Below are 27,124 nucleotides of genomic sequence, written 5' to 3'. Positions count from 1 at the left end.
AAAATCATACTGAAGTGCCTGCCCTTACTGACTTTCCTGTAGGTTCAGGCTCATATGTCTCCATATAGGCAACTCTATTTGATTATTCCCATTTGTACATTTTCTACATCCTGATTTGTAAGCCCGGGAACCTCCCAAGTTAAAGTAAGCAAAATCTTTGTCATGCAGGTAAGCAAAGGAAGGTGCAGTAGGTTTATTAATGCCAGCAGGGGTCAAGCAAATTGAACTTGGTTTTAGAACAGGAAAATGCAATAACATAAATCAGTTATTTTAACGAAATCTGCCTTTTGACCCAATGCCTCTCAAGCTTCTCTGTCATCTGAACTCTAACAAGCACTCTCACATACTTTAATAGAGTTTACCTGATAAGCCTTATCAAAAAAAAGTGAAAATATTTTCTTCCTTTCCAACAAAGAGGAAAAAATCAAAGCCATTAATTCAACCAGAACCTTCTAAACCCCAGGACGAACGAACATGCAGGAAATTCACCAGCAGTGACAAAAAATGTGTTTTGGAAAGCATGCTTTTGATCCTCTCAATTAACATTCCATTGTTACAAGACATGAATGAAATCCACGGTTTGTTACATTGAAGAAAATGCAGATCAGCTATACCTTCAGGCATAGGGATTTATATAAGAGAGGTATTTTTGGAGTTCAGTTTTTAATGGCTCACTGATTTTTCTGGCCATTAAATGAGTCTAATTTTGAAAAAGTGCTAAGCACTCAAATACTGACTCTTTGAAAATTCCTTTTCATAGAATTATGCAAAAATCAGTACCTAAGTCAATGTAACTTCTGATGTAATTTAAAAAGTAGAAGTAAGTGATATAGGGCCTTCTCTGTGTTCCCTTAAAAGTCATTCTATGATTAACACATGTAAAAATCCCACAAAGTAACATCTTCCCAGTTTAGCAGGAAAAAAGCCATCAGCCGAGTTTGTTAAGAAGGAGTTGTGAACTGATTTCCAAAAGATGGGGATGTCCTGCAGAGTCAGCAATCAGCCATATTCCACTTTGTGTAGAAGGAAGGCTGATACTGATGATTAGACGGCATTGCCATTGTAAATCTCTAGTCTCAAGTGGACATTTCTTCTCAAAAGTACTATTTTGGGAGTCTAAAATTTCCATGTGTGGTTTTAACCAAGGAGTAAATTCTGTAATTTGAGGATATCTACAGAGATATTCTTGAGTTATTCAGGAAAAGACTAAAATCACTGTACTGGCTGAAATTATTAGAAAGATAATTGAAGATTTTTCTCCTGGTATTTCCAGAGCCTAAATTTTTACACCTATTATTTTTTCAAATTAATTAAAATAGGCATTTTGTGCCTATTTACAAGACACAATGATTTAAAAGAACTCTTCAATTTTGTAGGTGTAATATCTGAAATTGAAATCCAAAGTCGTCAGCCTAACATTGAAAAATACATCCCCGTTGTATTCAGTGTGAAAGCAAACACATCACTGCTCACTTCATCAATCCTGTATTTACCAGAAACCACAAAAGCACAAAAACCCCTTCTTCTTCTCCCTGCAGAGCTTCCTTGGACTTTCTCAGTAAAACTGATACCTGAATGGCATGACCCCCAAAATGTTTATTCTTGGTGTAATGGAGATGTCAGCTTTATTCTCTATTTGTAGTGAAAACGATGAAAGAAATTACACTTTCCAAAGGAGAATTTAACAGCCCATGTTAAATGGTTACTAAATCCATGATCCAAATGTCATTTATGCCAATGGGAAGTTTTCCCTTGATTTCAGTCGATGACTTCAGCCTGTCTATGATTTAGATTAAGCTATAAGAAGCCTCAGGGGAACAATCTGTTCCAAGGTACCTAAGCTGGAATGAGCTATTGCAGGTATCTCAGCTATATGACATCCCTCTCACAGACTGCTCATGCTCCACCCTAAATCTTACTCTGTTGTTTTGGTTATCATTCTCTGCCAGAACTTCTCTCCGCTGATGATATCTCTGCAGCCGCAGAAGTTGATTTCCTCTAATGATGTAGCACCAATGCTCTCCGCATGACTGATACCTATTAAAATAGAATATCACTTTGCTCTTTAACCTTTGAAGTCCTTCACAGGTGAGAAATGCATCTTTTCATTAGCAGAGCAGTAAAATGGCAGCTATTCAAAAGGCTGAAATCTGAGTCAGCCTAGCCACATGAGAAGATGCACATGGTCTGTCCAATACTCACACATACATAATTCCTTTCCAAATTCCTCTCACAGTGAACAACTTAGCCTACACTCATTTCACACATAGGTAACATAAGCAAAAATACTGCAAGCTTGTGCCAGCGCTGAAGCCCAGGTAAGGACCAGAAGCTCTTTCCAGTTTTGTGCCTACACACGTAGAGCTTGCAGCTTATGGCATAAACCTAACCTTGTTTTGGCTACAGGCTAGAGAGGCCACCAAGCAGAGCACCTGCCAACTCTCCTCATGGTGTTCAGAGACGACAGACTTATTTTGTGTATCTCAAAGGCCAGTTTTGGATGGCTCTAAGGAACCAGCAAATTATCTTTTAGGAAAAATAAAGCCAATGAATTTTCAACTTCAATGTCTCAGTAAAGCATTTACTTTATCATCAGTGACTCACAGCATTGGGCTAGAGCAACCCACTGAGAGAAGCAGGAGCTATTCACACCCTTTCAAGGCTAGTGAAAACAGCAGCTATCTGCACAGTGAGAAAAGTCTACAGCCCAGCCCACATTACAGATTTTTGCCAAAATGGACATATCAGTCAGGGATGACATGTGATTTGTGACCAGCAGAGATACCCCCAAAAAGCAAGCCTGATCTAGAAGTCAAGTTCCTTCATTTTCTTAATAGAGCTTATATTGGAAATCAGGTAACAATATTTGCACTTTTTTTCTGTGCCTCCTACTCAGACCCTTAAGCTCCTAAAACTTCCTGTGAGAAGGAACTTTGATAGCAGCTTAATAGATGCTTGCTTCCTATTTTTGCTAATGAGGCTGGCCCTGCTAATTGGAACTTGGAAGCCAAGATGGTTTACTGCTAGAAAACCTTTAGCACATAAGACATATTACCCATGTTGTGTGGCTAGAGGGTATTTTGCATTCAAGATAGTTAACTTATTAAGGTATTGAGAACAATTCTTTAACCAACCAAAAGAAAAGAGCTCCATTTTGGTGTGCAAGCTCTGAGATAAGGTGGAAAAAAAACCCCAAACCTGTAACACAGCAGTGAGTGCTGATCTGCATCACAGGGTTGCTTACAGTGCACTCAAGTGCAGAATTAACATTTCAGGACTTCAACACGTATCTAATTTCATCATAGTTTCATCAAATGATAGTTTGGACATGACTTATACCATATCCTGGCCAACCTGACAATATTATGATAATGGATCATCACATTTTGTGTAAGAAAAGAGAAGAGTGAAAAACGAAGTGAAAGAAGAACTGGTTTTGTACACTGAAAGGGAATGGCCATGCTTGGGACTGAACGCAAGACAACAGAGATGGTCCTGCTTATGCTCCTGATGAATTTAGCCTCTATCATACTGACAGCTCATTAAAGTGCATGGTTTGAAAAGAGCTGCTCGGCCCAGCCTGCCCCATCCCCACTACCTGTTTGCATGGCCACACAAAAATCTGCTGGCTTCAGGGCCGAGCACTTGCAGCTCCTCTTGCCATGAACGAGGCTCCACACAGACAAGGTTCACCCACATGGAGCAATCTGCAGCTCAGAGCCCTGTTTAGGCAGGCAGACTATATTAAAAAAATCCTCTGCATTTTTAAAGGTGGCAACCACTCACTACTGTCACTGCCTTCCAGCCATGACTAGTGCCCTCGGGGAGTCACCCATGTGCTCAGGATCTTTGGTGCTTCTTCCCACTTTGACTCCTCATGATTCGGAATATGCTTTTCATCTAAATTTATGCAGCATTTTATTCTAATAAATAATAATTATACCTGGAGGGTGAAAGTAAGCACAAAAAGTATCAGCCTGGAGGGTAGGAGTGTTTTCCAGGAAGGTGGTAGGTAAGATACGGGCCAACACAAAGTTAGTATGCTGTTGTAATCTTACACTGGCTATTTATAGAAGGGACTTGGGGAGACAAGCATAAAACTCTCTTAATCACATGGGCTGGCAACCCATTTCTGAAAATCTGCTGTCAACTTGATCCCTGCTATGCTAAGGGAGCTTCTTTCTGAGGATGCTGAGCATGTTTGCTTGCTGTTATCTATGGTAAATCTTATACAGTTGAAGGACCACTTTGTGAAAACAGTGCAGCATTCCAGAAATAGCAAGGCTATTTTCTGCAGCACTCCATTAAAGTCTCCTAGGCCATCACCATCACGTACAGTGGCTTTTATACAATGAAACAAGTAAGATGTGCTCAGTTTTTCAAAGAGCATTAGTTATTTTCTAAGTATTAAAATGCCTGCTCCTACTTGATGAGTGTGCTTTACTGGTTGCAACTTCTTTTTTACGAATAATGAACAAATCTGAGGCAGTCACCTCTCACCCCTGTGTTTTCCCTCATGGACTGTGCCTGTGGATCCCACAGAAAGCCCCCTGCCACAGGCACGCGTCGGCTCCAGTTCACAGCCTCTAGCACAGGGCTATCCTCACTCTACCCATGCAAGCAGCTGGACCTCAGCAATCTGCAGCAGAAGACACTGCACCCAAGATAAAGCAATGAGTCCCAATAGGGTCATAGAGCCTTTGGATCAAAACGCACTGCAACCCCCTCTCCAGCCCAGGCAGGGCAAGCACAAGCCTAGACAATAGAAGGAAGATGAATATTAATAGAGATTGGGAGCAAGTTTTCCTCAGATAAATAGATACATTTACATTTTAGGGCAGAAATCGGGGCTACCACTCATATTTAGGAAATTGGGTACCACTCCTCTGCTTCTGAAACTCAGTGTACATGTTTTAATTCAAAATATATTAAGAAAATATTCCAACTTAAATTATTCTAGGATTCTAAAAGTTGTTTTGTAAGTACCTGAAATCATCTTTGCATGATGTCAAAATCTTATGAAAAGTAATAAAAATTACTATGATGAATAATGTGGTTTACACTAAATGTTCAAGGTGTAACTGTATTATTTTTCTGTAGTCTTCCAAAAATCAGTAAACGATTAAGACTTGCAGTAAAATATCACATAGCTGTAGGGTAAAATGCATCATTAAAAAAAATCCTCACACATTTCAGGATGGAAGTTTGGCAGCTTAAGTGAAAACAAGCTGCACTTAAGTAATTTCTACATAGCCAAAAGGACAATATTTTCTGCAGAGCAAATATGTGCTACAGTGTGGTGGCTGGAGACAGGAAACACACTTGTGGTTTGGTTTACTTCCAAGGTTTTTTGTTTTATTTTAACAAACAGCTGCAAGGTGTTTACTCTGAAAATTCAGCACAAGGGCAAAATTCTCTATTGGTATAAATTAGCACCACACGTTTCGGTCATATTTTGCCTATTTCCACCAGAAAATAATTTAGTGCAAGTTATTTAAATCCTACTGAAAAGGTCTTGCAGTGTGGGTGTCCTCCAGTCCTGCTATACAGCTCTGCTAGCAATCAACAAGTCCAAGGGGTTTTGGTCCAAATCTCCCTGAGCAGGGGAGATGTTTGGGGGAGGACATATTCACATGTAGAAGTCAATAAAGCCTTCTTTGGCCTTTGAAAGAATTGATCCTCTATTCCCCACTGCAGTTCCCACTCATTTTTGCTGAGTGACATAGCACCACCACCTTGAGTTATTCTCCCATTCCAGTTGCACCAAGGAAATGGCATATTCCAGGCATTGTCTACCCAGACAAAAGATTTTGTTGTTCAGATAAAAAAAAGTCAGGAAAAAAGTGACCTTTGGGGGGAAAGAAAAAGGAAAAGAAAAAAAAAAGGAAAAAAAAAGAAAAGGAAAAAAAATAGGATGAACAGAGGGCAAAGAAAAGGCCAGAACTTAACACTCCGGCACTGCAGTTCTGTACCATGGTTGTCTGGGCTTTTTGGAGCTTCTTGTGGCCTACAAGAAGTCTGGAGACGCAGACCACCTTTGCCACTTCCACCGTGGCTCTTTCCCACCCATTCCAAGGAGGCAAACAGGGGAGCACTCTGGGATCTCAGTTTCACCCAGGTCCCCCTAAGAGGATCCAGTATTATTTTAGTAGCCTGAAGGGATAAGGTTTCTGTCCTACCTTAATTTTTTGGGGAAGCAGCAATCACAATTGGGACATTTAATCCCACTTAATCACAGTTGGGACATTTAAAAGCCTAGCTCATGAGTTACCTCATGGACAAAACTACCCTTTCCTTCAAAAGGGGGTTTCAAATATCTTCTTGCAAACTGTATTACAAGAGTTCAGCACAGGTCATGAATAGCCAGGGCTACCAAAAATAGCCAGGACATGCTGCAGGCCTCTGCAGAAACAGGTCATTTCAAGCTGAGGTGCACATGAGGTGAAAAGATTGGTGTGGGCATCTTTAGAAATCCCTTCTGGACCATCATGTATGGCTGTCAATGAGCCTGCGTGTATCTGCCTACCCTATCATCTGCAGCTACATGTTACACAGGCTGTAGATGAGCAAGAATAAGGCACTTGTGATACCATGTTCTCTTAACAGGGAAACAGCATTTTCTACATGACTGCCTAGGTTTATTACCTGTCAGTCACCTCATTCAATTAGCAGGTAGTACCAGAGGGGCTGCTCACGGTCTCTCAAAGTCTCATTATTCAACAGTCATTCCCCTTTAGCCTCTAATTTTCCCTTTCTTGAAGAAGCAATTCAGCTAGGCTCTTCCCCTCCTTGGCTCGTGCCACCTGGGTAGAGTCTGCAGTTAGGCAACAACGAGTTTTATGAAAAACAAATGCATTCAAAACAGTGCAAGACTTCAAATATGTGGCCAGGTAAAGCAAACCTGGAATCCACCAGCTGCTGTTTCTTGATTGCCCTTTTTCAGGAGAAAACTTGCTGATTATAAACGAAGTAATCACATACAAAGTGACCTATAAATAGCTGCAAGTACTGCCTTTAAAAGATAAGCCCCTTCACCATGCTTTATCCTCCCGCAAGCTGCAGCTCTCGTTGAAGCCGCTGCTGCGTAGCCTTGCCTGTATCCCCACAACTGTGGGACACTGTGCGGTGAACTCCACAAACCTCCACCACAGATGTTAAGGGAAGATCTGCCCAGGCCTTGTATTGGCTTAAATTTTTAAGGACTGCTTCCCTACAAGGGATGACCAATATGGGTGCCGCATGGAGAACAGGATTGTCATTTCACTGCACCTGTCCCAGCTGTAACAAGAACAAATCTGGCTTTGGTTTGCCTCAAGGGCTTTAAACCATATTTTGATACTAGTACTACAGCACAGGAATTATCCTATTACAGTGAAGAGATTACTTGATATGCCTGCCGCTGCCAGCTATTGCAAGTATAATGACCCAGATTCCTTGTGAACAGCCAGCAGACAAATTAGTTGCAGCCACATGCACCGGTTTGCTCTCCTATAACTGACTGCCTATATATTCAATGAGTTTTTTGCATAGCTACTCAGGCAGGTTAGTCAGAGGTTTCTGTTCCACCAGTGATCTGAGCTGGAGAAAAAAGCTCTTAAAGGATTCCCCACATCCCTGCACCTGATGGTAATTACTTTATGTAAGGGAGAAGCAGGCACAGGCCAGTTACCTGCAAAGAAGGCAGCCTGGAGAACACAAGAACCTTTTCCATGATGACTTTTTTTCCCCATGGCTTTTTTTATCAAAGGCTTTTCAGCCTTTGATAGAGCAGCAGAGCTTGCCTGTGTCTGATTAGTGACCTCCTTGTAGAAATACATGTCACACCTGACACACCTCCCACCAGGAAACCTGTCCTGCTCTTGGACAGCAAAATGGGGAGGGGAGTGAGTGTGAGGTTGCTTAGTCAGAGGAACTCAGCAACCAAATGTGTTTCCAGAGGAGCCCTGATAAAATGAGATGCCTTGCAAAATATTGGATATGGTTTTACTACCAGAACAAAATGCAGAGGGAAGAGAGGGAAGGAAGGTGGATGAAAACACGTCAGCTCTGCTTATTCATTCAGGTGAAAGTCTTTACCATTCTTTTCTGCATTTTCTGAATAACCCTGCCACGAAGACCTAGGATGCACCTAGATGTACTGAGATACCTACTCCCACTGAATGCAGTCTGTGTTCAGTGCACAGGCTCCCTATAAATCGCATGAGGATCCAAACCAGCACACTCATCTCAGTACTTACAACCACTTTCAGCTAGAGGACAGGACAGGCTGAACATGGATGTGTCAGTGGGTGATATGCAAAAATAATCCTGGCAACAGACGCAGGCCTTTCCCCTCCCAGGTAAGTGCTTTTACCATTCATCTACAGAACCAAGCTTGCTCCTGTGAACATAAGATTTTTGGTCCCAGGAATATTGCATGTCCTTCTGCACAGTGGCCCAACTTCAACTGTGAGAGGGAGAAGGAAAGTCCTCACTCACACCAACTACCCTCTGCTTTAGTTACATCACTCTGAGAAGCAGAAGATGAATTGCCTAGAGAGGCAGAGAGCTGAACCTGGGTGATCCATCGAAAGCTCACCGACTTCGAGGCCAGCAGTTTCACAAAGAGCAGTGGTGGTCTGTGGGGACCTGCCGAAGGAGCAGGCTAGAAACGCCTAGCGTAGCTTATACCAAGCTTGCTAGATGGCACAAACCTTGGTTGCAACACAGACCGTGGTCTCTCCCTGCCAAAATACCTGATCAGCCTTCCCATTTCAGCCCTGATATTGCATGTTTGGAAACCACTGCCTTAAACAATTATTAAAAAAACACTCCAGAAAAATGGACTCAGCCAGAGATTTAAAAGACAGCAACATTTGCAACTGCTTTTGTGAGGGCCTTGCTCTTGCCCGGGCAGGTTAAATAGGGTCTGCGGACTCATGGATGGAGCTTCTCAGGAGCCTCACACAAAGCAGTGTTTAGTTCTTTGACACAGACCTGTTCATGCTGCCAACAGGCATGCCGTACTGGGATGTGCAAAAGCACAACTCCAGGTGTTTGGGGAGCTCTTTGGTCAGTAGGAGAGTGCCTAAAAAACAGAGGCACTTGGGAGGTCAGGCAACCACTGAGATGATGTTTTTTAAGTCACGATTTTAGATTCAGGTACCTAAATTATTCCCATTACTTGCCCTTGAGGCTTATTATCCTTTATTGGATCTAGCCCCTGGTACTCAAACACTTAAGACATGGGCACAGAAGAAATCTAAAGACAGACTGTTACTCCTGTGGTGTGATTAAAAACTCCTCACCAGCAGTTTTGTGCACCATGAGGAAGGAACTGGCACAGCAGAAGCGATGCCGTATCATCCAGGAAGAGAGTTCAACGCGTATTTAATGCTGGCCCTTGTCAGAGGTGAGAGCACCAGAGGCTGCACATCAGCCTGCACATCATTAGAGGTTTTCTGCTTGTTTACACAAGATAAACGATCACAAAGCAGTCTGAGCGAGTCGGTCTGTGATTTCCTCAGGTAGGCCGCTGCCCAAACTGCTTGGCCAGACTGTCATTTGGCAGAGATTTTATTGTCTAAAATCAGGGATACACAATGGCTGGACAACAGCTGCATTTTGCCAGGCCTCAAGGTCTAATCCAAAAAGCCCCCAAAATGGGCCACAGCCAAAAGCACATGTGGACAGCGGGATATCTGGACAAGCAGAGCCCTGTGCTCATCCCGATGAGCAGTGCCCCTTGTCTTAAAACTGTCACAACTCTACCCAAAGGGGAATTAGCTTAAAGCGCTAGTGTTAAACTATTACTCATTTATTGTAAAATTAATTCCTCATTTAAACTCCAATCCCTCCAAAACCCTGCTTCCAAGCCTTCCTTCTTTTTTCCTCTAGTCCTTTTCTTTTAATAAAAAAGGCAGCATATCTCTGAGAGCCACAGCTCATTTCAATTTCCAGATGTACAAACATCGCTATAAGCCAGTTTGCATGTCATAAATGAAGAACTGATGGGTTTTATCAAAAACAAACATATGCACGCATACACACACATGCTCACACACAAAACAAAACAGAAAAAACACAGCAGGGGGACAGGAATGCCAATCTCTGAGTTAAAAGGCCATTTGAGGCCTCAGAAAGTTCACTTTGTTCCTTGTTAACAGTTAATAAAATTTTATCCCCAGCTATTACTACATAAAAATAACTTTTGCGTTCAAGCACATGGTTTAAGGAAACAATACTCCAGTGTCATAATTAGCGTAAATCAAGCATGAATTAGAAATACTATAAAAATGACAACTTGAACAATATCATCACAAGTTATTTTCATTATGTGCAATTCCATTAAAAAGGAAGAGCAATTTGATACAAAATAGTGGGTTGTGTTTTTTTTAAATCACTGTTTTTCTACAAATTAATGTATCCTTACCTTACATAGGGAAACATGACATACCGAGGGAAGAAATTTGGGGAAGTTGTCATACAGAGATTTCTGCCCATTCAGATTAAGCATGTTAAAATGTTAAAACACCAAAACTTTTCATGAAATGGAAAATCTCAGAAAAAATCCTGATCAGAAGTTTTGAGGCTGAATTAAATCTAAAAATTAAACCCAGAAGCAAAGAACTTTTCATTTGCTTTGTTGACTGAGTCTTTAGGAACAGGATTTTCCCTCCATCTTGATGACTAGAAACTTGATTTCTAATGAAACTGTGATTTTTATAAGCACATGACTCCTGGAGCTCGAGCTTTATGGAAAAAGCTATGAAATATCACAAGTCAAGATAAAATAAGCGGTGCCTGTACTTAGTCCCTCACATTGGGAAACTCTATTTTGTGGGATTTTGCCCTTTTTCCTCCTTTCTTTCATAAAATGGCTCTTTTGTATTCTTGAGTGTATTGGAGTCTCTCAGAAAAAGGACTGTAAGATGAGGAGTGCAGAACACAGGGCTGCCCCCAGTGTGCTGCCACTTTCATTTTCACCTGGGCGAACCACTTTGACAACAGTTTGTGCTTCCCAAAAAACCATGAGCCCTGCGGCTTCAGAAAGACTGCCTGGCAAGGGCTCCCTTCCACGGCATGCCTCTTCCTAAGGGTGAATGAAGGCGTTTAAGAGCCCTCGTCTCTTGCGACCATGCCATTTAGGTGGCCGAGGGCATGGGGGGAGGCTTTAGAGACGTTGTTTCAATGCATGCCTAGCGTTAGCTACCCGACCCCCTGCCACCTGAGTCGGCCTCTCACAAGCCATGGGGCGGCGGGTGAGGGCCACACCAGGGAGCAACCCCCAGGCAGGGCCTTGGCTTGCCTGACAGCCACTTTGGCCTCAAACACTGTAGATCTTCCTCTACTGCCCACGGCGCCAGCTTCAAAGTGACTTGTTACCCCGTTATCCCCTCCCCTCCATTTTGCAGCCTCCAAGGGACACCCTGCCCCTCAAACTGACTTACCTGCATTTGAAATGGAAGGAGGCTGGGACAGTATCTGGCCACGCTACCTCCTGTCCTGGTTTTGAGCTCATCTCTCCCATCACCGCTGGTGGTGTGTAACAGCTTCGGAGGCAAAACCCAACACTGATCATACGTATGACACGCACAGGCACACACGGAAATGTGCACACATGGAAATGTGCACACATGCAATATGGCAGCCTTTGTCCCGCAAGGCCCCTGAGGTTTAGCTGCCAAGCGCCATTTGTCTCACACCATCCCAGGGCTGGTGCCCTGCAGCAGGGTGGCCCTAAGGCCATGCCCCGCGTGCTGCCAGCAATGGCACTATCGATCGGCCAGGCCGCGGTGGCCACAGCCAAAGGTCCGGCTCCTCCACCTGACAGGTTTTGCTGTGGTGACGACGGGGAGAGGCGCCTCGGCGGCAGGGCGGCCTCAGCCGGGCGGGTGCCATCCCCGCTCCGCACCCCAACAAGTGCTGTCATGGTGCCCAGGGGGCTGCCTCTGCCACAACAGCCGAGGGGGACAGTGGCTGCTCGGGGCGTACCAGGCCTCATCCTGCGACAGCCAGTAAACAAAATGGCTGTGGGGCACGGTGGCTCCCGCTCGATGCCCCCGTACCGTACCGAGGAGCTCAGGCTCACCAACTAAATGCGCCTCGCAGAGATTATTTTGCTAGGCGAAATTATTCGCTACCATGGAAACGAGTGAAGAATGAACAAAATTATTACAACCGAAATACCTACTTAACAAATTGGTTACTCGCAATGAACTTTTATTCCCTTCCTCCCCGCTTGGATTTGATTGAAAGACCAAATACTCATCTTCGCTGTGAAAAAAAGACAGTTAAGGCCTTCTGGCAATTTACATTTATTAAAAGTCTCTATTTTTGTCTTCATCTAGTCACACAGCTTGGATCATCCACATATCTTCTGACTAAAACCCTGAAAACACAATGTCCAAGACTTTGGGAACACTCTGTATTTGACTAGCGCCAAGTGGAATGTATTACTAGATTACACATATGATCTTCGTTATCTGGGATAGTTAGCATTTGGCACAGGACCCCTGGAAGATAACATGCCAGAATCACTTACTGTGCATTGGAAGAGCAGCCTCTCTGTGAATGGCACAATACTGCTTCCATGTACAGAAGGGAAAAAAACACCTTGAAAACTTGTGAAACCCTCAGTTTTTACCTTTAACTTTTTCTACTGTAAAATACAAATAATGAAATCAGGTGGGGGTGCCTTTTTAGGTACTTCCTTCTCAGGTTCTTTAAAGAGTTGGTCATAAAACCTTTTAAAAATTATGCTTAATTTTTTTAAAAACAACCCCTGCTTCTAGCTTACACCAAAATAACATCATAAACATGCTTCACACTCTAATAAAGAGTAGTTTCATTACCGATATTTTAACACCTTTAGTGTGTAGAGACACATATATATAAATGGTAATGCAGGCTCAGAAATTGTGAAATTATATTAATAAGTTTCAGCATGTAAAAATATCACTTTCAAAGATCTGGTGAGGTGTGCATTAGGAAAGGGGAAGCTGCCAGCAACCACAACACAGAATTTGGCTGTCCCTGTGAAGTATCCAAGATGCGAGCAGAAGTCCGCCAACGCAGAGCAGAAACTTGGTAGCTTGGGCTTTGTTACATACGAAAATTGTTTTGAGGGACAGCAGAACAAAGGCTGAAAATTTGGCTTGAAACAAGTCTTTATTATTCTATATCAATTATTTTGAGATTACAAGACCTGATGCTTAAATCCAGGCCTCAGACATTTGTGTTGCACTGAAGTATATCATTAAGTTGTGCAGTTTTCATTAAAGGACACCAAGAAAAAGGAAAATTACAACTGCGGAACACGTCCAGGGCCAAATATAACTAACCCAAATCCTTTGCTGATTTCATACACATTAATGGAGTTAACAATCAAACTTATTTTTCCTGCATCTGAGTATCAGCCAAGAAAAATATCAAAAGCTTACTTTTCCAATGTATTTCTAGAATAACTTTGCTCAAAGTGCTTCCAAAGAGGACATCTGATGATGTGAAACAGTCCTTAGCTGCCTATTCATCCTATTTTGTGAGGAAAGAGGAACTGTATAGGAAAAAGGAAGAGAAGCAAAAACAGGAGGCAATGAATAGTCTGCATATTTTCATCCCTTGGAAGTAAGGGCCCAAAGTCCACTATACTATTTACTATGTTCCTCTGCTGCCTGCAGTTACAGTCGAGTGAGGCAGGGATTACAGCGTGGTTGCACATCTGTGCACCATCGTGCCATACAGCCATCCCCGAATTCTTCTGTAGGCCAAATATCTTGAAACTCCTTTTATATGACTGACATGGCAAGGCAAGATTTGTAAGGAAGGCTTAACTTTCATTAAACCAAATGATATAGCTGCAGAAAAAGAAGACAAGCTTTTAAGCACACAAGACTCTCAGATTTGCTTCTTTTTCAGGACTGAAGAAGAGGACAACAGCACAAACAAGCATCTGCTTTTTCCAGCCAGATATCTCGCCTCACTTACATCCTCGTGCCATCACAGCTACAACAACACTACCATTAAAAAAACTTAATGCTCTGAATGCTAAATAGCCATCTCCAGATGTCACAATGGTTTCTTTGAATAAATATCATTAATAAACTTTAAAATGCCCCAAAGTAAGTCTGTCCAAAGTGGGTGCCACCACATTTTATGGAAGTGCCCTGTATATAAACCAAGGACACCTGACATACAAAGTGGTATAAAAATACAAACTGACTTGTGCTTCTAAGTATTTCCTGCCCTTTTAAACTTTGCACTTGTTCATTAATTTCAACAAATATTGAGGTGAGCCAGCTGCTGAGGTGAGAGGATTCATATAAATCCCTTACAGATGTTTGCTAACTTCAGATAGGAGCTTTATTATCTACAAGTCATTAATCAACCATTAACAAGTAAGTGTTATGGAGTCCCACTGCCAGAGGAGAATAATGGATTTTGCAGGCTGGCTGTGTCTACAAGAAGGAGAACTAAGAGCTGAGACAGGTCTGAGATAAAACATTTGGAGGAGATTAGAAAACATGAGAAGTCATTTTGTTGCTCTTCAGCTCGCCTTAAGAGAAAGCACTTCACAAGAGTTAAGCATTTACACAAACCGAGTGGAAAGTTCAAACTCATCCATCAGTTTGGCGATGAAGAGGAATGTATTTTGCACAGTCAAACAAGGAAGTCAGGCACAGGTGAGAATTACTGCTCCTGTGAACAACAATAAACACCATTCAAAGTGTTACACTCTAACTGATAGACTTTGAAGCTACAAAATCACCTGCTCTGGCTGCAGGGTCCTCAGACTTCACCCGATACCTCTCACTACGGCCACAAGCTTCAGTTCAAAACAACAGGAGCAGCTAAATTGCTGCATGCCACAGGCAGAGGACAGGCAAGACTGAGGCAGCATCCAGCAGTTGTGAAAGCAGCAGGGTCTGCCGGCTAGGCAAAGCATTGCCCTTACTGCAGGGCAAGGCAACATTTTCCCCTCTTCAGTCCTCTCCACCACAAAGTTTCTGCCATCTGGCCTTACAAAAAAATCCTTCCACACACCAGATCTGGAAATAATTCTGATCCGGGCTATACAAGCAAGACATATTTACACTTAAGAAAGCGTAAAATTCTTAGGTGAAAGTGTACATGCTGAGTATTATCCCACTCAGTGTCTCTCCATCTATGTCCAATTTCTGATACTTACAGAGCAATAAAACAAACAAAAAAAATAAAAGTGGAATTGAAGAAAAATGTTCATGTCTGAACCCCAGCAGGCAAACCACAGAAGACTGAAATATAAGCATCGAATACAGTTCATTCTCTTAACATCGAGGAGCAAGTGTTAAGACAGCTTGAGGGGAAGACATTATGGAGACACAAAGTGTATAAACTGCAGGAAACCCTACAGTCCAAGCACTGAGAGATCCCATCTCCAGTTATTCCTACTCCCCATAGTAATAGTCCGTCTCTAATTTCACCACCTCAGTTATGCATGTGTCATTTATGCCCAAAAGGTGGTATCACAATTATGAACATAGCTACAAATACAATAAGTACATAATAGTAAATTAAGAATAAATATGGTAGTACAGACAATCTAAACAATTTCAGTATTCTCATGAAGAGGTAACAAAATACCCATTTATCTTATTTTAAAGACCTGGAAACAAAGTCAGAGAGAGGCCACAGAAGAAATTTTACAGACAGAACCAGAACACGTGTTGCTGGCTCCCAGTCCTAGGCTCAGGTCACTGGACTACACAAAAAGGTGCAAACGCCTTTAGGAATTAATTTCTAAGTTTCCTCTTTCATGTCATAGCCAGCAAAAAGACCTGCAAGTAGTTTCAACTCATTTTCCTATCCTATTTTGCAACTCTGATGTTTTCACAGAATACTTTCACAGGTTTCTGAAATACTGTGGAATTCTCCATGATGATGAATATGAAACCAGGTATTAGTTAGATCAAACACAAAAAAACTTTCCAAAGCTCACATACTGATTACTTAACACACCACATAGTAGGAAAAAATATTCCTTACAAAGCCATACTTTAATTTCCCTCGATAATGTTTCTTTATAAAGAGCTCTACACAGCTGGAAGCATTAACAGCCTACCAGATGGTTCCCTTCTCGATAAACGCTTATGTTTTGTAAGTTTAAAGTCTAATGAACTGTAGTGCAAGAAGACAAAAGTTATGTATGCAGAGTGCTTCAAATGGCAGGTCAGGGCTGGGGCTGGACAGTGGACTAGCTCCACAGAAACTCCCATTTCTATGGTAGCTTTACATTGGGGTAGGGAAGGAGGAGGAACGGCTGATCCTGGCAGTAGATGAAGACAAAAAATGCTGAATGCTTCACACCCACACACACCCACATACGCAGCCCCGCAAGCTGCTAATGCTGGAAGGGAGAAAGCTGTGACTACCAGACCCTGGCCCACAGCATTGTCCTAAACCAGCAGGTGCTTCCGAAGACCTGGAGAGCCTGTACCATGCAGCAGTCCATGACAGAAACTTAGCTCAAATTAAATTGTACAATCCCACAATAACCACTCCTGAGTTATGCCTGGCATTGCATAAGTGTACAAGGCAGAAAGTAGGAAACATTAATCTTCTTCTGCCCATGCCACCTCCCCAGCAGGCAATCGTAGTCAGCCCCAAATTAATTAGAACTGAGCAGCCCAAATGTTGCATGCCCGGTTGCAAACTGGGGAGCAGCTCTGCTTGCCCAGTTGGGTATAAACAGCACTGGGGAAACCTCCTCTGGGAGATCAGCCGGCGTCTGGCCTGGGTCTATCACATCTTTCAGCAGGCTTTATAGTTGTGCAGCTAGCGAGCAGCCTGAATTGTGGTTGACAACCTGGTGTGGACAATAGCTCAAAAACATTTCAAGTTTTGGGCTGAGAAACTGCAAAACAGTACAGCCAGCAAAACTCACTGACTCACCTTGAGACCGATCGAGATCTGTTAAGTGCTTTGACAAAGATCAAAGATGGTGCAGACTGACGTCTTTGGGCCAAACTCTTCATTTTCTGATTGGAAAGAGAAACAAAATGAAATCACAGGTGAGATTCGGAACAATAACTGCATGCAAACAGAGTTGTCGCAGCCAGACTCCAATTTCAGACCATGGGAAAAAGGCTGAGTTATTGCTATCAGCAACCCTGGAGGGGGAAAACGTTTGTAAAATATCACATATTGAGAAAAATGGGAGCACGACCAGAAAGCCAGTGACAAAGAAAAGCTGATAATTAGTGTTTACACACAGATACCTGAGGTACACTGTACACATGAAGTAAACACCTAGGGCTTGTCCTGAACCACTTTTTGTCCCTTAATAATCTATTGTACTTTAAAATTATCAAATATCCAGATGGTGGTTCAAATTTCAAATGTTTGATACAGTTCTGTGTCAGGTCTGACATTTACCATAAATTAAGGTTTGGATTCTACCCACCTAACCTTACGTGCTACATTGGGCTACCTTTCTTTTCCAAATCTTTAGAGCTGAGGGCATTTTCCTTCCCTACTAATCTAGCTGGGGCATTACATCTTGTCTCTCAGTGGTCAATAATGACATTTTTTTCATTCCTGATTATGTATGGGACAAAATAGGAAAGTGAGAGGCAGGGCAGTTCTTGGCACAGAACTAGGAAGGGAATGGGAAAAAGGAGCCACTCAAAGACAGAGAATGCAGCAGGAAAAAAAAAGACAAAGCATAGGGAAGAGATGAAAATGTCACTAGCTATCAAGGGAGCATGGATTCCCATTGAGTGAAGTTGAATACTACCATAAAAATACTGAGCAAATAAACAACACTTTTCCCCAGAGGTAGAAATTTTCAAAAGCACCCACAGGAGACAAAACCACACATTTCCCTGGACACAAACGTATTCACCACTGTATCCTCTCCCTCCTGCAGCCAGAAGAAGGACTAAGGAGTCCTGGCCCTAACTTGGGAGCTGCTCTCTAGAACCGGTTGTGCAGCCTGCTGCCAAGGTGCATGACCTCTCCTCTCGCTGACCCTCCACCAGAAGGGTGGTTATTACCTTATTTAGGTCAAATATTTTTCAGAATAAACTGGTGAACAAAAGGACTGGTGTTGAACTCCTCCTGAGACCCCGACAGGGCAGTTTCCAATGCTGGAGCGGTCCCTTTCACCAGCCTGGTAACCACCGAGAGCCCACAAACAGGTGAACCTTTGACAGTCATGACGTCTCGGTTCTCAATAATGGCAAAGCAAGTCTTTCTTCCTTTATACTAAAAATAACCACTGACTACCAGGAACAGATATGTTAGGGAACAACCGATTCTTCTGCCAATGTATGTGCTGGATGTGGCACACATTTTGTTTGGGCAGGTGCACAGCGTGCTCCCCTCGGAGAAATGAAACTCTACAGTACTATGTGCTTTACTTACTTTTGACAAGTGTGTTTCTTTTACTCACTACAGTGCATTTGTTATTGTGTCATTTTTTCGGTTCCTCCTTTATTTATGTAGAGCACGCTTGTTTGTTTTGTCAGATACTCAGTTACAGCTATTGTGCAGCAATTGTTATAAATTCAACTGTGTAATTTCAATTCACCTTTAAAAAATATCCCCTCCTCCCTCTTTCTTTCATCAAAAAATAACCTTCTCAAGACTGATAAATTAAGCCTGGGAACATTTAGATGTCTTCTATCTGATCAGAAAATAACTGGATAGTAACTTAATAGATTACTAACAATATAGATGCCCATTTTTGCTAGTTTTGAGCAAAAAAGAAAGAAAATACTTTGCTAAATTTTTCTAGTGAATAAAATCAGTTTTTCTTACTGCTAGCAAATCTGAGAAGCTGTTAGCATTTTAAAAAGTAGCATATCTACAAATATGAAGGCAAAAAGAGACCTGTATAACATGCAGTCTAACATCCTACAGAAGACATGCAACAGATTTCCCCCAACCAGCATTTTTTCTAGGAGTTTATATAAAGCATCAACTCGCATTTGGAAATTTACTGCAAGTCTGATTATTGGGCAGGTGGCTTTCAGGGGGTGGTTAAAACTAGAGCATCTCAGCTCCTGTGAATGCAGTGGAGGTTTGGTTATCTTAAATCCTTTGGCTTCTCAGTTCTGAAAAGGAAGCCACTGAAAAAACGCAGCATTTTAAAATCTCTCTCAATTATGGCAATTTTTTTCATGCTTGGGTTAGCAGCACTGAATAGTGCCTGTGGCAGTGAGATTCCAGTCTTGACTTAAATATCTGAGGACCAAGGTAAAGATTAGGACTACAACAAGTTTAAAAAAAGCTCAAATGACTGGCAGAGAGTCACAGAATAATTCAGGTTGGAGGGGATCCCAGGAGGTCTCTGGTCCAGCCTCCCTGGACCTGCTGAGAGCAGGACCCGTTTGAGCAGGCTGCTCCAGGCCACCTCCAGTCCAGGTCTGCATTATCTCCAAGGATGAGATTCCACAGCCTCTCCAGGAAACCTCCTAATACAGCTATTAAGCAAAGCTTAACAAAAAAGAGCCTTAAAACATAAAAAGATCACTGATGAGATTTGGAAAAGGAAAATTTTCACAGCAAAAGTGAAGTGAGTCAGGTCAGCTGTATGCAAACAAAAACATTATACAGAGACATTGACTACAGGCAGAAAGGGGGGGGGGGGGGGTTGTCTTTATTTTGCTATGTACGGAGTTTAAGAAAATAAAATAAGTGACCATCACGATAACTTGAATTGATTTACTCTGAGAAGGAAGAAGACAAATTCATTTTTGGCTAAGTTGGACCCAGATGCCCGCTCTCCTCAGTTTCACTGTGTTTACATGTGCAAAGATGTCACCCTGGCAATGCGGAGAAGAGGAGATATATCCTGGACAGCTGTAGAGAGAGCAGATGTTTGGGAGCAAAAGGAGATGCAAAGACCAATTATCTAAGTGTGGGGGACAGAGAAGCATTTCTAACATGTGTCCCACATCATAACCTCCCATTTTTTCATGTAAATATTAGAAAGGTCAACACAGAGAAACCCTCATACTTGCTGGCTGAGTCACACCCATGTGAAATGTATCATAAAATCAGTATCCATAACGAACGTTTACAGTGTGCCAGATGCAAAGATGATAATCTTGTATCAGTCAGGACAAACTAGGGTTATTTTTGCCTTCCTCACGTTCAAAAGCTTGAGTTCCCGCCCCCCTCCCCTCCGATTCAGGTTTAACTTCATACTTTCTACATTTCTGGTGGTGGTTGTCTTGACTGCTTTTTTAACAGAAACAAAAAGTTTTGCTTTTTCAGTTGTTGGACTGGTGGTACGCATTAGTATTTGGCTAGTTTTTCATCTGGTATAAAGAGACATAGGGCTATAGATTTCAAAAGAATTAATTTACACCAGATAATGATCAGACCTACACGCTGAAACACTATTTTGTAAACTGTGATGGTAGGTGGTTTATGAGCAGATCAGCCCACCATGCCGAGGACAGTAACCTTGCAAACCATCACTGAAAATATGCTGTCTTTCCTCAGGAATCAGAACCCCTGTGGATTACAGGATTACAGTAAAACTTTCACAAGTATCTCACAAGTCATCGGCTGAAGAAAAAATCTATTCCTGACTGCCAGTATTCAACCAGTTTTTCCTTGCAGTTGAAGTGGATAATGGTATTATATGGAATTTATGTAAATTAATGTATTGCCAAGTTATGATATTAATTCCTGTTCTGTGAAATAGGTAACATACAGCAGCATCTGCATATTGTCCTCAAAAAAATTGGAACTGAAGATAAAGCGCTCTCTTGTACTTTGTGTTTATTACTTAACTATATCAATCTTAGAAAGAGAATGGCAGACCATGAATTAAATAAAGAATGCATGAAAGAATTCATGGTACTTACTATTTCTTTTGTGATGACAAATAACTTAAGTAACAGATATACAGTGTTTATAATATTTTATAAGTATCTAGAGAAGTGAAAATCTGTGCAATAAGCGGATACCCTGCTGCAGCTACTGCAAAGGTGTAGGAGGTCGGAGCCGGCGGGCTAAGGCAGGGGCTGTGTGCTGTGATTCCCGGGGAGCACACTGCCCACGCTGCCAGGTTATGGTGCCTGACCGATACGATGGTCAGACACGTGCAGGAGGATTCCTCTCACCCAACCTCAGACTTGCACACCTGAGCTATTCGCTCTGTGCTCCTTTTGCAGTCAACAGAGAGAAAAGGACACATGTAGTGCACAGTTCATCTTGTCCTAGAAGTGCTGTTTCCCCCCACTGACTGTAAAAGAAAACTAAGGTGACCAAGAAAATTGAGTTAATTAGCTCAATCCTCTCCTTTATCTGAGCAAAGGACAGGGAACAGACGAATTTGTGAGCTCAGTAACATAGGGAACAATTGATGTCTCAGAGAGTGGTTAGAGCTTAGGATGAGAAAATGGTATTACCTGATGTCTATTTAAGAGATTCATATACGAAATACTTGACAAATGTATTCAGTTCCCAACTGACAGGTGAATGCAGCAATGTGCAGACACCCTTGTAAAAGCCTCCCCAGACATGAAAGGATTTCAGGCTCCTGATTTACAGGCTGGCTCCAGAAGTGGGTCAAGGCTGGGACATGTGCCTGGGTCATTTAACAGGGTGACAGGGACAACACTCAGATGTGCCAATACCTTGAGCTGAGGATTGCAGTCAAGTGGCTAAGCTCTCCTTCTCACTGCTTTATTTTTCTAATAAAAGGAAGTCTGATTTTAACAAAACCTAGTCTTTAAAAGTATCTAAGTTAATAACCGTGAGGGATTTCACCCATGCAAACTCCGTTCTTGTTGTCTGAGCAACAAAACCTATTTATCTGTGGCATACATTTCTGCTTTGAACCAAAGACATGAACCAAAGCACAGAACACAAACCTTTACCAAAAACTGTGAGGCAAAGTTGGACTAACTGCCCGACGATCAAAAAATCAAAACAATCTTCAGCACCTATCAGTTAATTTTCCAGGACAATTGGGCATCACTCTTTCCCCTGTATCACTGGGCTAGATACAAGGGGCAATAAATCATTTTTTCCTACATGCCATAATCCAGTATTTGTTAGAATTACAGCATATGGTTGTCTAAAAATACAGAAATAACAAGAATCTCTTATACTTCAGTAAAGCAAGAAATGGCCCTACACAATCCCAAGCCCTTATAAACAGGGTGAGAAGATGATTGCATTTGAACTGCTGGCTCAGGCAGCAGAGATGTCTAGGTCCCACGGAGAACCCATTTATCATAAAGGCAGAGCAGGTGACAGAAGTATGTTCTTTTGTTTATGCTGGCAGAATACTTTTACTTACAAGGACCTTCCTAAAAAGAAAGCCATTTTTGGATGGATAACCGAGGAGAAAACAATTGCAGGCGCACAAGAGGAAAGAGCTATCAACACAGTGGAAGCAAAAGCACATCATCATGGAACAGCAGCTGCTAGAGAGCACAGCAAAGATAGAGACTAAAGGCCATCTCAGAGCAGAAAGAAAAACTGATGAAAGCAACTATAAGCAAAAGGTGTTGTACCAGCTACCTCCCAAAGGATACTAATCTTTGGAAGCACTGATACGGATGTGTTCAAAAGATCTCACCCATCTACATCCAAAGATGGAGATGTGGAAGACGACTAAAAATGTGGAGGAGGGGAGCACAGAATGTTTAGCCTATGGATCCTACTGTCAGCTGCACTGCGCCCACAGCGCTCAGACCAGCGACTCTGGTTGTGGTGGTTTTGATGAAGCCCAAAGTTTCCTTTCAAGCCTGACACAAAGCAGGAAGGTTAACACATGGACACGATTCTGCCCCAGTGTCTGTACAGCAGGGCTTTCTCAGGAGCAGTTTACAGATGACAGAGGGAGGAGATTCCCCCCCACTCCACATGGATACTTCAAGCAGCATTAAGTAAATAGGCAATAATTTGATATATGCAGTTCTTGGATATTAGATCCCACATGACATGCCAAATCCCTCTTTCCTGCTGCCACCATGAGGGACAAAAAAAAAACCCCAAGACTAGGAAACTCAAGAACTAGAACACATTGTTTTATGCATAATTTTCCATTTCTCTCATGGACAGACAGAGGAAGGATTGCTAATGCTAGTTTGTAATTAAAGCATCATCAAAAGGCACGTCACAACATTAAGGTACCATACACCAGCACAGCCTGCCAAGGTGATTCCAACCTAAGGACCAACTATGTGGATGACTTCATTAAAATAGGGGCTTTTTCAGTCCTCATCAGAGATAAAATTGCTACAGGATATGTCTGTGGGATGGCAGGAATTGTCATCACTTCACTAGACAGCGCCGGAAGTGTTCCTGGGCAGCTGAGATTCCCAGCACCAGGTGCAATTTTGACAGCAACCCCCCAGATCCTCAGCCAGGACCACAGTAAACAGGACAGAGACTCGCAGGAAGAAGAAATTTCTGCTTAAGGAGCTTTATGTTAAAAAACATATATATATGGGCATGAGATCAATGTATCATCAGGTATAATGGCAAATACATACTTGATTCATCTTTGCAGAGTAAGACATGTAAAGGGATGAAGATTATGTGTGACTACCTTTACTTCCAATGCCATTAATTTGCTTGAATTTTATCCATTTAGTACACTGTTGGGGAACACTATAACTCTCCTTTCCCTGCCAGTAAACTGTTGCTGTATTTGTGATCAGAATCACAAAGAAACACATTTTTATGGTGATGGGATACCATATTTCAAGTCTCAAACCATAAACACTATTTTGCTTAATGTGCAAAATGGTTAATTTTTTGCACACATTGTATGAGTAAATATAAAAAATTGCTGAGCCTCAAAAAAATTATAAGTAGTCACTTGAAATCTTCAAGGAGGCAGCAAAAAATCCTAAGAGTGAATTCTTATGTCACCAAATATTGTCTTGTGTAAAATATTCAGGGTTGGTTGGAATCTAGCCCCTCTAAGAAGAGAGAAGTGAAACACCAAGAACTTACAAATATGGTTAAATGACCGCAGCTGCTACTGCTGACACAGTTACACTGGCATAAAAGACGTCTCTGCTGCATAGTTTGTTTTGATAAATTTGTAGAAATAAGCTCTATCAGTATAATCACTCTTACTCATGTTACTTCAATCCACTTCAGAGTTGCATCAATTTACTGGTATTGGTTACTAAACTAAACAGTCAGTACAAAACTTCTCTGTAGATCAACCACACATAGTCCAGTGACTCCGGTTAAGTCCAGTAAGGAGGGAATCTGGTCCAGAATTTTCCCAAAGTATTAACTAATGCACTTCAATGTCACCTTTTAGCAGGGTGTCTTGAATGTCCTGTAAGCATTTAACAGAGAGAACCTCCCAGTGTCTGTGAGGTAGGTTAGCAGCTCAAACCACTTTGCATGTGAAGAAAAGGAAAGGAAATGTTTCCAGAAAAATGGTTTAAACAGTCACACAAAATACATGAAAAAAAGTCTTAGACAATTTCTGTCTCGGTATGATGTGATCATGCAGGCAATCCTTCAGCCAAGCTGAAGATGAAGGAGGAGTTCAGACAACCACAGAACAATGTAGCTAAATAAATTTAATATGAGAAAGGCATAGTCAGGATAATAAAACAGCAGAAAGGTTCAATGGTCACTTAGCATCCCATATTTGGGGGTATTTGTGCCAGAAAGTAAAATAGGTGATGTTAAATACATATTTGCAACAAAGTTGTTCAACTTGACATGCTGTGTCACCAGTATCAAAACTGATTTCTTGCCAACACATTCTTCCATTTAACTGTATGTAACCAATACAAGCAATGTAATCTCCCCGGTAGTAAGAAAGACTTTCTGTATTGTAAAAAAAGTGATGCTTTGGCACTGAGTGGAAGACAAAACAGAGGTATATAGAGTCCATAGGACCCAAGTAGTAAAAAAAAATTCGAACTCTCACTGAGATCCAGCTTCAGGCAGAACTAGGACTAGCTCACTGCTGCACAAGCATAAAGGTAGGAATCTTCTTCCCCAGACAGACACAAAGAGATGGCGTGCTAGTGGTCTCAAGGGAGCACCACGACCGTGGATGAGCAGCTGAGCAGTTGGCTGGATGTTGGTGGCTGCCTGTGTTGGCTGTGCATGGTGTGCAAAGCTGCCATATGCTGCATGGCCCAGCCAGGGTCTCAAGCTGCTTCTCCGCAGGAGGATTTCCATCTGTACCCCCGCTGCATGTGCCTCCACGCTGAGGAATTCCAAAAGGGCTGCCAAGATCCGTAAAAAGCAATATCCCCGCTCCCTTGTCAGCACTGGCAAAAACAAGGTCTGCGTTCCTTCGACTGTGGGCTCTTTGGAGCAGGAATAGGAAACACAAGTACTACAATTAATATTTGTCCTCAGAATGCTGAATCATGAAGCAGAACTTGTGAGAAAAAAATGTTCATCTTCACAGTACTTGAGCATCCCTTCTCATTTCAGGCAGGTGCCTGGCATCAGGGGTCTGCCAAGTTGGAAGGTACATGGTACTCTGTCTTCAGCAAAAATGAAAGAAATTATAGAGGAAAAATCAAAACCGCACATTTAGCCGTCTCAAATTTGATCGTAGTACTTGGAGAGGGTGAGTATCTACTCCATCACTTTGCCCAGCTAGGCAGCAGAAGGTACTCCACCACTTTGTGTAGGTGTATCACACTCCCTCTTCAGAAACCAATCAGGTATTAAATGCAGCGAAGTGTGGTGGAAATCCTGGCCAAACACTCTCCAGGCAACCATTTCACCATTGGCAGCAGCTGCCATGAGAAGAGGTCCCCAGGGCTGCGGTCAGGCTGGAGCGCTACGTGCCTTGGTGGGACATGGCACACATGGACGCATCCCATGGAAACACACAGCATTGCTTCCCAGCCCGAAGAGACGCTTCAGCAGGAAGAGAGGGACCAGGACTCCTCTCCGCACCGCTGTGCCATGGCCAGCAAAGCCCCAACCCCCGCTCAGCAGCAGGACTGGACACAGGCTCAGCCTCTACTATCAGGCATCCTAAATTCATGTTACCAGGTGGGCTGATTTAGTGAAGGACACTGTAACCTGGCCAGTCATTCTAATTCTGCCAGTGTATTTAGCAGTCAGTAGTATTGTGCACCTCTAATGACAAGGCAGTGCATAGATTTAAATGTCATTGTGAGGCAAAATTGGTAAGGTAGGAAGGTACCAGCTCTACTTTAGGTAGAAAAACACTACTTTAGCACTTGCTAAAGCAAGGAGAAAAAAAGAGTTCCTGTTTTACACAGTGGGAAAGATGTGGTTGTTACAGCTCACTCGTTACAGCAAAGTATATGGCAGAAACAAGTACTGGGCTGTACGCAGAAGTGAGCATTTTGCACTTGATCGTGTCAGATGCTGAAAAGCAATTCGAGACATCAAACAGATTTTACAACCAGTTTTGAAGATGGGATGACGCTCTTCTGCTATCAATTGTGATATACTTACAGAGCGCAAAGCGCTTCTTCGGGAAGCTACGTTTACATTTCTCTTGTACAAAGCACGTGTGAGAGCAGCCAGCAAACCCCCTCAGCTTTAGCAAACCCTTCCCTGGCTCCCCCCCAGACACAGATGCAGCATATCCCTCTCAGCTCCCCTGGATAATCATTCCGCAAGCCTCCCCCCAGCTCTCTCTGTTACCCACCAGCAAACCTCCAGACATCCATCCAGCAAAGCCCCCCGTAGGTCTCCCCAGCACATCCATGCAGCAACCCCCCCACCCCGCAGCTCACCGGGTAATCCATGCAGCAAAGCCCCTTGGCTCCAGCGAACACCACCCAGCAAACCCTTCCCTAGGTCCCCTATGCAGCAGCACTCCTGACCTACCCCGGACATCCAGGCAGCAGCCTCCCTTTGCTCCCGGGACATCCGTGCAGCAATCCCCCTTAGGTTATCCACCCGGCAGAGCCCCCTGAGCTCCACCGGGCACCGCCGCACCCCCAGCTTCCCGGGGCACCCCTGCAGCAAGCCCTTCCCGCGGACACCCCCAGCTCCCCGGACGGCTCCCCCGGCCCCGGTCCCGATGGCGGCGTGCCGCCCAGCCTGCTGCCCCGGCGGCGGCGCCGCAGGTCCCGGGGCGATGGGGCCGCAGGGTGTCCCGCGGGGACGCGCTGACCCGCGGTGGCCCGCGGGGGGCTTCGGGACCGGGGCGGGGGCCAGG

At 43.0% G+C, this 27,124-nt stretch overlaps 1 protein-coding gene across 1 annotated transcript in view; it reads right to left on the bottom strand.

The window, feature by feature from the left end:
- Positions 1-27,124, bottom strand: part of ARHGAP20 (Rho GTPase activating protein 20) — a 61,493-nt gene that overhangs the window by 34,232 nt on the left and 137 nt on the right. The window contains exons 2-3 of the mRNA XM_075140228.1: positions 26,172-26,174; positions 16,909-16,994 (exon numbers count right to left, since the gene is read on the bottom strand). Coding sequence (XP_074996329.1) covers positions 16,909-16,994; positions 26,172-26,174 — 89 coding nt within the window. The remainder of the gene's footprint in view (positions 1-16,908; positions 16,995-26,171; positions 26,175-27,124) is intronic.

The sequence above is a fragment of the Calonectris borealis genome, chromosome 1, assembly GCF_964195595.1.
Source record: "Calonectris borealis chromosome 1, bCalBor7.hap1.2, whole genome shotgun sequence".
NCBI classification, from domain to species: domain Eukaryota; kingdom Metazoa; phylum Chordata; class Aves; order Procellariiformes; family Procellariidae; genus Calonectris; species Calonectris borealis.
This window is presented reverse-complemented; position numbering and strand designations above follow the sequence as displayed.